The sequence below is a fragment of the Phoenix dactylifera genome, unplaced genomic scaffold (genome assembly GCF_009389715.1).
Source record: "Phoenix dactylifera cultivar Barhee BC4 unplaced genomic scaffold, palm_55x_up_171113_PBpolish2nd_filt_p 000876F, whole genome shotgun sequence".
Taxonomy (NCBI): Eukaryota; Viridiplantae; Streptophyta; class Magnoliopsida; order Arecales; family Arecaceae; genus Phoenix; species Phoenix dactylifera.
In genome coordinates this window covers 32955-44364 of record NW_024068239.1, presented here as the reverse complement: position 1 = coordinate 44364, position 11410 = coordinate 32955, and the positions used below count along the sequence as shown (strand labels likewise).

General features: G+C 36.3%; 1 protein-coding gene across 1 annotated transcript; it reads left to right on the top strand.

Annotated features, from left to right (window-relative positions):
* Positions 1–4214: 4214 nt before the first annotated feature.
* Positions 4215–11280, top strand: LOC103718188 (peptide methionine sulfoxide reductase-like). Its single transcript, XM_008806892.4, has 2 exons — positions 4215–4565; positions 10864–11280. Exons 1-2 carry the CDS (start codon positions 4245–4247, stop codon positions 11116–11118), a joined length of 576 nt encoding a protein of 191 aa, XP_008805114.2. The 5' UTR covers positions 4215–4244; the 3' UTR covers positions 11119–11280.
* Positions 11281–11410: the final 130 nt, after the last annotated feature.

Sequence of the window (11410 nt, the reverse complement as noted above, 5' to 3'; positions counted from 1 at the left end):
TTCCAAAAGGAAAGGCTTGGTGAGTTTCAAAGCCTCTTGAGTTGGTGCATGCTGATTATTGTCCATCCTTGGGCAATAATCGATATTTTGTTGTTTTTGTTGATGATTTCAGCAGATTTCTATGGGTCTATTTTGTTACAGAAAAATTTGAATGTTTTGACATATTTAAGAAATTCAAAAGTTATATCGAAAAGAAAAGTGGATATGCACTCAAGATACTGCAAACTGATAGAGGAGAAGAGTTTCTCTTAAAAGAATTTATTTTCTTTTTGTGAGGATCGTGGCATTCACAAGCAATTGACAGCAAGCTAGTCACCACAGCAAAATGGAGTGGCCGAGCGAAAGAATAGAAGTTTAGTTGAGATGGCTAAGAGCATGCTCAAGGATGAAGGATTTTCTAATAATTTTTGGGCTGAATCTGTTCATACTGCAACATATATCCTTAACCGAAGTCCTACCTCTTTACTCCATGGTAAGACACCGTTTGAAGTGTGGAATAGATGGAAGCCTAAGGTAAATCACTTTAAAGTCTTTGGGTGCCTCGCTTATGTCTATGTTCCATCTCAGAAAAGGCAAAAGCTAGATGATAACAGTATGAAATGCATTTGTCAGGACCAAGCGCTACCATTATACCAAAAGCAATTGCTGATAGTGAAGGTGCAACTTTATTTTCTTAAATAAAGACAGCGCAAAGCCTTGTACTAAGCGACAAGTGGGCTGGAGAGGTTGCACCACGTGGGTGCTACGGGTCGGGCGGTTAGTCTACGGCCAGTTACATTCTCCCGAGTCAAAGGATGGTGCTGACCCCCCATAAGGCCGACAATCACCCCCTAGCTCCAGCCTGGAAGACTCGAACCCGCAACCTCGCTCTGATACCAATTATCAGGATCAAGCGCTACCATTACACCAAAAGCAATTGCTGATAGTGAAAATGCAATTTTATTTTCTTAAACAAAGGCAGCGCAAAGCCCCATACTAAGCGACAGGTGGGCAAGAGGGGCTGCACCACGTGGGTGCCACGGGTCGGGCGGTTAGTCCACAGTCAGTTACGTTCTCCCAAGGCAATGGGTGGTGCTGACCCCCCATAAGGCCAACAACATTTTTATTGGCTATAGTATTGAAAGCAAAGCTTATAGATTTTATGATCCTCTAACCAAAAGGCTTGTTGTTAGTCGGGATGTGGTATTTGATGAGCAGAATGCATGGAAATGGATCGACTTGCAGAATACTTGTGAAGTTCAAATAGAAGAGGCATCAATGACTCATGACAATAATAGTGGAGAACTTGTGGACTCAAATCCTACTTCACCAACAGCTTTTTCTATGAGTTCCCCTTCTCTTTTAATGAGTTCTCCACCTACGAAGATGAGATCCTTGCAGGAAATATATGAGAGGTGCCAACTTGTTTTGTAGAAGCTGTGAAACACAAGGAATGGTGTGCCGCCATGGATGATGAAATCTCAGCCTTGAGAAGAAATAGCAACTGGGAGTTGGTGAATCTACCACCTAATCAAGAGGCTATTGGTTTGAAGTGGATATACAAGCCAAAGTACAGGGCGGATGGTTCAGTTCAGAAATTGAAAGCAAGAATTGTTGCAAAAGGCTATATGCAATGGGAAGGTATCGACTTTGATGAAACCTATGCTCCGATAGTTAGATGTGATACAATTAGAACTCTATTAGCTATAGCTGCTTATTATCATTTGAATGCTTTTCAACTTGATGTGAAATCAGCCTTTTTAAATGGTTTGTTGTGTGAGGAAGTGTATGTACAGCAACCGTAGGGATATGAAGTTGACAATGAAGAACACAAGGTGTATTATCTTCGGAAAGCACTTTATGGCCTTAAGCAAGCTCCTAAAACATGGTAAGAAAGGATCGACAAATACTTTCAAGAGAATGGCTTTCAAAGAAGCATGAGTGAGCCAACTTTGTATATTAAATCAAGAGGTAATGGAGATGTGCTAATAGTCTTTTTATATGTAGATGACTTGATATACACTGGTAGCAATAATGAATTGATTGCTAAATTTAAAAACAATATGATAAAGAAGTTTGAGATGACTGCTTTAGGAATGATGAGTTACTTGTTTTGGTTGGAAGTGAAATAATTTGATGGTAGTATCTTTGTCTCTCAAGAGAAGTATGAAAAAGTTTCTAGAAAAATTTGCAATGGGAAACTGCAAGCCAATGAAGACTTCGATGAACACTAGTGAAAAATTCAGTCAAAATGATGGTGAGGAAAAGATTGATGCTCATATCTATAAGAGTCTTATTGGGAGTTTATTATATCTTACAAACACTCGATCCGATATCATATATGCAACAAGTTTGTTATCAAGATTTATGCAAAATCCAAGCAAGGCTCATCTCGTTGCAGCAAAGAGGGTGTTGAGATACCTTAGAAGAACTGATAACTATGGTATTTCATACACTAACACTGACAAATTCAATTTACATGGTTTCTCTGATAGAGATTGGGCAGCCTTCATTGATGATCGAAGAAGTACTTCAGGCTACATCTTCAATCTTGGTTCGGGAGTAATTTCATGGAGTTCAAAGAAACAATAGTCGACAGCGCTATCATCTTCGGAAGCCGAGTATGTCGCTGTTACTGCTACAGCTTGTCATGGTGTTTGGCTAACAATAATTCTAGAGGACATGAAGCAAGTTCAAGAGGGGCCAACAGTCATCTACTGCGACAATCAGTCAACAATAGCCATGACAAAGAATCTAGTGCATCACTAACGCACTAAACACATTGAACTCCATCACCACTTCATCTGTGAACTTGTGGCAAATGAAAGCATTGGGCTGGAATATTGCAACACCAAGGACCAAGTAGCCGACATCTTCACCAAGGCATTGCCCGTAGAAAGTTTTTTATATTTCAGAGATAAGTTAGGAGTTGTGAAAGTCTCTGCATTAAGGGGGAGTGTTGAAATAATGCAAGAGACCAAGTCAATGTAAGACCAACATGTCATGCCCACTACTTGTTTTCTGTTCTTGGTTTGTTAGAGTTGGAGTAAGAATATGGTCATTTGAATTAGTCAAATTTGTTAGGTTGTTGCTAAGTGGTCCTATGTTTTAGGCTTAACTTTGTCTATTTAAAGTCTGGTTCTCGTAATGAATTTAAGAGAGAAGTTTTTTTTAATCATGTATTCTCTTCTCATTTTTGGTTTCCTTCCCTCTCAACAAACTGACCTTGTTGAGAGAAGACTTCCTTTATTATTTTGTATTTTTTGCCATAGTTGATTTATCATAATAATGTTGTCAAGAACTTTTATTCCTTTATTGCTGACATTATCCTTCAGGTTCCGATTTTCTGATTTCAATCGGTTTTTGTAGCTTCTAGAAAATTAGCTTCTAGTTTTTCCTTCTGTTCAACCATTAAGTTTTCATTCACTGCTTCTTTTGCAATCATTTCATATCTCTTGAATTGGTTCTGGTTGTATCTTTCATACAAAGAATGATCAATATTCTTTCATGACATCGATTACACCCCTAGAAATCTCGAAGCACTCCGAACTCCTTCATTCATCCGCTTGCACATATCTCTAAGCATCTATTGTACGATCCTTGCATGAAAGAACGATTGTTCTTCTTTCGCAACATCGACCATTGGATCGCACAAATCTCAAAGTTCTCCGAACTCCATTCCTCTATTTGCACAGATCTCAAAGCGACCATTGCACATCCAATGATGGCCAAAGCAAATTAACTAACCTAATTAAGATATGCCAGGTATCCTACTTGATTAGTTCTCTCCATTGGAGATGTGGACTGGATAACGAATCCATCTAGAGGCCAACACATCTTCATGAGGAGAGAAGGACCCTATTTTTCTTTTTGGCAAATTTCCAAAGTTATAAACAAATGATCAAACCCAACCCTAGGGAATCTTCTTGTCAATCTCACCATATTTTTATGCCCAGACTTCAGCACCACAACAATTCAACATTGACTTATGGTAAAGTAATAACAATTTGGTGCTCCGCCTATAAAATGTGAACCCGCCTGGATTTCAGCACCAAATTCAGCCAAACAATTCAATACGTAATAATAGCTTGCAGCTGCTCCACCTATAAAATTTGAACCTGCCCGCATTTCAGCACCAAATTCAGCTCAACATTGAAATATATTAATAAAGCAATAACAACTTGCATCTCCTCCACCTTTAAAATATTAACCACCAGAGCTGATTAAGAACAATTCTTGGTAGACCAGAACAGAAGAAGAGCGGAATGGCGGAGAACAGTGCAAGCAACCCGGCGGAGGCTCCGGATCTCGACACGCCGGAAAAGCCCGGCCTCGAGCTGGCGCAGTTCGCGGCGGGGTGCTTCTGGGGGGTGGAGCTGGCGTTCCAGAGGGTGGAGGGGGTGGCGAAGACGGAGGTGGGATACTCCCAGGGGAAGCTCCCGGATCCCAGCTACGAGGACGTGCGCATGGGAGGCACAAACCATGCAGAGGTGGTGAGGATCCACTTCGATCCTGTTGCCTGTCCGTATCCCGAGCTTCTTGCAGCCTTTTGGGGCCGCCATGATCCCACCACTCTCAATCGCCAGGTATGGTTATCTTGTTTCTTTCTGTAATTTTATCTTTTAGCCTTTGGTTATTGGATGTTTAGGCATATACTAGAGGGGATCTTTGATATGGTGGTGGGGATCTGGGCTGAGGTTGATCAACTCCAAAGGGTTAAATGATCTAAAAGAATGTTTAGTCCCACATCGGTTATTCGTCAAGGGGATCTTGGGGAGCTAAGGAATCCAAAAATAAATACCTTCCGGCTAGCCATTTTGAATGAGGTCCTATATTGTTACAAATAATATCAAATTCGACCTATAGCCTATGTGAACTAGGGGACACTGCAACACGAATTTATGGAGGTTGACCACGAGCCTATCGTAGTGCTTGTGATTAGATTTAAATGGATTTGAACTCTTAGTTTGACGAGCATGTCAGGACTTGAATGAAAAAAGTATGTGAGGACCCATGCGGGCGTGTGTTTAGTTCCACATTGGTTATTCGCCGAAAAGATTTGGGTATGTATATAGGACTAAGAAACCCTAAAAATATATATTCCAGCAAGCCATTTTGGTTCTGGGTTATCACATCTACGGTGACCTTTGGGAAAAATCTTTTACATAGAGATGTCTTTGAAGATAGTCTGTGAGTGTTTTCCGAGTCAGTAGACGTAGAACCATTCATTTGTTTGGAATACAGTTGAGGGAAAGGAAAAAATTTAAAGGAGTAGAAACTTTTCAATTCACCAAAAAAAAAAAATTGTTATTTAAATTTCTAAAAATTTGATATTGTGTTCTTATTGGCCAAAAAGTCTAGTCTCTTTGCCTCTAAAATATTGTTGTATATTTCCTCCAACACCATCCACATCAGGCATTAAAACAGTCAGAAATATAAAACTTGATCCACAGGCTGGTCCATTTGCATCCCTACTTTAAATTCACACCAATTACTAGCTTAATTTACAGAGCTGCTGAATCCTATATGGTGCACCCATGTCCCCATCTGCTGCGTCGTGAGAGCGAACTAGCACAATTTCTTAGTAACAGTAGTTTACCTAATAATTAACAACCCCCCTTGGGAAGAAATGGTCCTCACTTACCAAGTTGATATTTGACTAGATATTGTTAACATTAAAAAATAATTTCCGTCCTAATGTCTATGTTAGTAAACTCTGAAACCGAAAATAACAAAAAACAACAATAAAATATTAACACCACCAAGTTATTATGTCATTCATAGAATGAAACATTGCTTTCTTAAGATTTAATCTAAAATATTATTCTTCTCAAAATGAACTATGAGAACTGTTATAATAGTTGTTAAATTGATGCAGTGTCTGCTATTTTAATGAATGTCCATTGGGCTAATAGAGTCCTCCTGTGGCTCCTCAAGCCATTCATTTAAGATGAGCCATATGACATACATGGCCAGCATGACATGGCTTGTGGACTGTGTCTTAGATAACAATAACTATGGTTTGTCTTTACTTTTAGTTATTAGAATAAGTAGATTTACAAATACAAGTTCGCCTACTTGCCATTAGGTAGACTTCATTGGCCAAGCAACTATAGTGGATAAGTTCCAAGCAAACTGGAGCAAGTGAGAGTGACGCTTTTTTGCAGATAGTTATAATAATAACTACAATTTTCTCTTGGGAGCTAATCTCAAGTAGTACAAGAGGACTTGTACTGGTCTGAAAGTATCAAGTAAAACAGAAGATATGAACACTTGTGGGCTTTAGAATTAGTTCTTTCTTGGTCTTCTCTGACCAAATACAACAGCTTGGGTGACATTTTATAACTGCTAGGAGCCAAGTAACTACATGGACATTTCAGATATCTAGGATAGTACAAGTCTTCTTTATATAGTAATTCGATCTATTGTTCTAGATCCCTGCTTACTAGGAAGAGAAGAGTTAAAAAGGATCGAGCTACCTTCTCATTATTCGGAGGTGAATTATAAAACATATTATTGAAAACCTTATGGACCTAGCATAGGTCATAATATTGAAAACCTTATATTGAAAACACCGTAAGCTTGACTAACTTATGGACCTAGCATAGGTCATAATATTGAAAACCTTATATTGAAAACTACTTAGGAGACTACTTGGGGCGCATCAACTCGCCCTTTAATAATGACGGGAAGAATAGTCATGCAACAGCTAGCGATTGACTTCTTATTTATCTCTTATACTTGGATCAACAAATAGATGAGAAATTTGGAATTGATTGCTTGCTGCTTATTACTATTACTATTATTATTATTATTTAAAAGAAATAAAAGTCAGAAAAGAAAATGGATTTTTTCTCTTGTTCAATGCTGTCTATAGAAATCAAAATTTATGGTCTTAATCACACTTCTTTCTTATGAATGCATGGTATGCTTGTTTAATCCCTACTTTCCGAGTATGTGATACCTACCACTCCATCTCTATTTGCTTTTGTTCATATAAAAACAGAAGTTGACATCGATGCATGAAGTCTTTGTACATGAAATATTCTAGACTTCTAACCTATGTATAATGGCATGATATTGAGAAAAATTAAATCACTGATTGAAGCATTACATCAAGCATGTAGTCGAAATTTTACCTCAATATTGTAGATGTCATGAGCTTGTTTTGGGTTGAGAATAGTAAGTCCAAAAGAAGAGACTAGACGAGTGGGTTGGGTAGAATCAACACAACTTTTGAGTCACTTTTTTGGAACCTCTTTTCACCAGAGTTGCACCAAACATTTGACACGTACTAGGTTCAGACGTATCTAGTTTCAACATACCAAATCTTGGGCCGTGTTCATTTAGTATTCCAACTGCCTCTTCACAGTACTTTTAGTAGCCCATCTGGTCCAATGGCCTAGATACAAATAGAACTTTCCATTTGGCGTCGTTTGGTTGTGTAATTCAATTGAATGCAATTCAATTACAGGCTGCAATTTAATTATTTGTAATTGGAATTGCAGTAGTGAAAAGGGGCCTCATTTGGTTATTTGTAATTGAAATCTGCAAATATAAGTACATCTATGGTTGTTTAATGTGGAAAGAGATATAGTTACCCAGTAATTGAGTTGGTGGTAAGGTTACTATTGAGAAAACCATATTTCGATTAAATTATCATATGGTATTGAATTAGTACAAGAATAATTACTATAATAGTTACAAAAACATAAAATAAATTTGATATTGTAATAACTAGACATATTATCTCGCATATACATTATAATAACTAATAATGATTATACATTATATATTATATGTAATTATAATTATTATTACAATACTATAGTACATATTATAATTTCGTAATGTACTGCTATAGTTCTATAATATATTATTATACTACATAATATTATTATTTGTTATAACAATTATTATTTTTGTTGTATTATAATGTTATAATTATAAAAATAAAATAACATGATATTATTTTATTATAACATTATCATAATAACGAAATAAATTATTAAATGTTATAATAATGTTATTATTATAATACTACCAATTATAATTTTACAATAATATAATATTAATTTAGAAAGAATGATAATATTGATTAGTAATAAGGATATAGGGCTGAAAATAGGCTCGGGTCGGCCCGAAGCCTATTAGGCTAGGCTGACTTTGGGTCGGGCTTCGGGCTCGGTCCAAAAGAGTTTAAACTAGGTTTGGGCTTAAATATCGAGCCTATATATCTTTTGGGTTGGGCTCAAGTATGTCACTATTCTGGCTCGGGCCTGGCTCGAGCTCGAGCTCGAATAAGGCCCAAATTTAGCCCTAATTATTTTTTTTAAAGTTGTTATTTAGAGAGAATAATGAGGAAGTAAAGGACAAATTAAAATAGTTTTAGCTAAGAATAATGTATCATGTATCATTTACTTTTATAGGAGAGAACCTAAATTTTAACTAGCTAATTTTCTTGTAAAGCAATATTATAAAATATTAAACTTTAATTGGGTTTAAGCCAGATCTATTTTTGGTCTAAATAGGTAATTGAGCCAGACCAATCAGGTTGAGGCAAGGCTCAAGCTTGAATTATCTAAAAATTTTCGGACCTAAGCTCGGCCCAAAGACCAAAAGAAATATTCGGATTGGGTTCGAGTAGTAGTGTAGCCCAGTGGCCCAGCCAGACCCAGTTTTAGCCCTAGAACGATGCAATGAAGAAGGAGAAGTTTGATAGTTAGAGGAGCGAGGTGATTCCTTTCAAGGTCTTTCTTGGTTACAAGATTTTGTAGTGGGAATTGCGATAATTTTTAATTATAGTTTCAATTATAAGCATTGGGGCTTTTTTTTATAGTTAAACAACAGCCCGTGGTTACAACTATAATTATCATTTTATAATCGAGCCAAGCTCTAGTTGTCCATCAATAGAATGTTTAAGAGATATAATAAAAGATTAAAGTCATTTGAGACTTTCATTTCTATAGATTGCCATAATAATCTTCATTATATTTTAATCTTATAATTGAAATGCATTCTATTCCACATGGTTAATATTAACATAATAATAAATAATTACAAAAATAATTATTTATTTAGATAATAATAATATATAATATATTATATATTATATTATATATAATATATTTATATATTAGTATTTCAAGTTAATTAGAGCCATACAGGAGCTAGCTAAACCTAGCTCTAGCTTCACTAGTTTCGACTGAAGATAAATTGCGTCGAACTTGAGCTAACTCATGAACAGGTTGCTCTTTTTCCAGCCCTAATATTGTCAAAGACGGGCTATGCCCAATTATATTTTGATTTAGATTTCTACAATAACACCGGTTTGGGGGGAGGGGGAATGAACTGAGTGAAATGTGTTTTCAGGAGGAGGTGTGTTTATAATTTGACAAGGATTGTTTTAAGAACTCATGGATGGAGACTCTTGACTTTTTTACTTGCTAAAGTAGAGCCATGATGTTACGAGATCAAAGCCTACAAACACTAGAAACCTATTGCTAAAAAACAAACACTAGAAGCCTAACCCAACTTTAATTGAGAGATATATATAGCTCATAAGTTTCTTGACCTATTCTCTTCTCTTGCTCCCTTCATTTGAGCCCACGCATGTACTGCATGCTCATGTTGTGCTACAACACAAGGGTACTTCTAAGAATCACACCAACTAAAAAAAATCACTATACTGTGTTCACTAACATCAGTTATTTGGCTATGTATTGCGATGTAATTAGTGATGCCGACACATGTATATGACAAATGAATCAATTCATTCATCAAAGTTCTGATGTTGTTTCATGAATGAATACAAAGTCATTCACTGTATCCATGCAAACTGCTGCGTAGATGCTGGTAAGTTGCGTTGTATTTATCCCTGATCAACCACTACAAGAACCTGCCATCAGATAAGGTTTTGAGCAGTGATCAAAACTGTTTGCTACGTCAAAAGTTGATTCCACAGTCATCAAAAGCCACCACCAAAAAGCTTTTTCTAACAACAATATACCTTGTAGCTATCGAAAATTTACTGCTACATAGCACATGATAAATGCTATTTCATTCTGTAATATATATATATATATATATATATATATATATATATATATATATATATATATATATATATATATATATTCTAAAAAGTTTGGTGTTACAAATATTGTTTGGCAATCTTAGATCTCGCGCCCTGTTAGTTTACTACATAAGAAATATGACTGGGAACTGTTGAGGCAAGCTCGAGTCTAGCCTGGTAAGGAATCGTAACATGTCAAAGTTGTGATTCGACTTGATCTAAAACTCCAACCATGGTGGGATTCATATCCTGGCTTGATCTCACCCATGTCATCTCCACCAACACCACCTAAGTTAGTGCTTTTGCTTTGAAGTCTTATACGACATCATAATATTCATTACAACAATTTATTGTATGTATACTTTGTCGGTGCATGCATTCTGCTCATGATTTAAAATAACGACAATTATAATATTCCAATGACCATTGTTAACCATTCTGGAAAGTCCTTTATGTTATACATATTAATAATGGATGCATAATTAACGATCGTTGCTTTACCATTATATCGTTACAATGGCTGTTTTATATATAGTTGCCAATATATATTTACCATTTCTTCTTTTCTAATACAATATCTTTCTCAAAATTCAAATTTTGTTTCAAGTTCTCCTCCAAGAAAGCTAGTAAGGCCTAGAAAATATTTTTTTATTGAGTGAATAGTGATTTGGAAAATACTTTTATTTTTCCTGTATTTTCCATATAATACCATTAATATATATATATATATATATATATATATATATATATATATATATTTATATATAATTTAGTATTTAACAATGACTTTTGATTTTTCTGTTCCAAAGGGGAATGATGTGGGCACCCAATACCGGTCAGGCATATACTACTACAATGAGGCGCAAGCTAAAAATGCTAGGGAATCCCTAGAGGAGAAGGAAAAGGAGATTAAGGACAGGAAAATTGTGACAGAGATTCTTCCAGCGAAGAAGTTCTACAGGGCAGAAGAGTACCATCAGCAATACTTGGAGAAAGGGGGTGGAACAGGAGTAAAACAATCTGCTAGGAAAGCATGCAATGACCCCATCAGGTGCTATGGATGACATGATATGCTTCATTCAACTTTGTGTTTCTTCTTACCAAAGTATCATCATATGCATGTAAGCCCTCTAGGGTAATGACGTGTCTAAATAAAAATCAGAGCATTTCAATATTGTGTTAGGTTCTATCCATATAGCAACAGATGTTACTTTATTGGCTCTTCACATTAATTAGTATATCATGGTGCCATTGTGAGGCCCAATAGTCCCACATCGAAAAGACTCGTTTCAGAGCCTGGGCATATGAGGCGGGTGTTTCTAAATCCTGACTCTTGTCTGATGGTGGGAAGGATGT

Coding starts and splice junctions, on each gene's coding strand:
- LOC103718188 (XM_008806892.4), top strand. CDS start 4,245: ATGGCGGAGAACAGTGCAAGCAACCCGGCGGAGGCTCCGGATCTCGAC. Junction 4,566..10,863: donor CCACCACTCTCAATCGCCAG/GTATGGTTATCT, acceptor TCTGTTCCAAAG/GGGAATGATGTGGGCACCCA.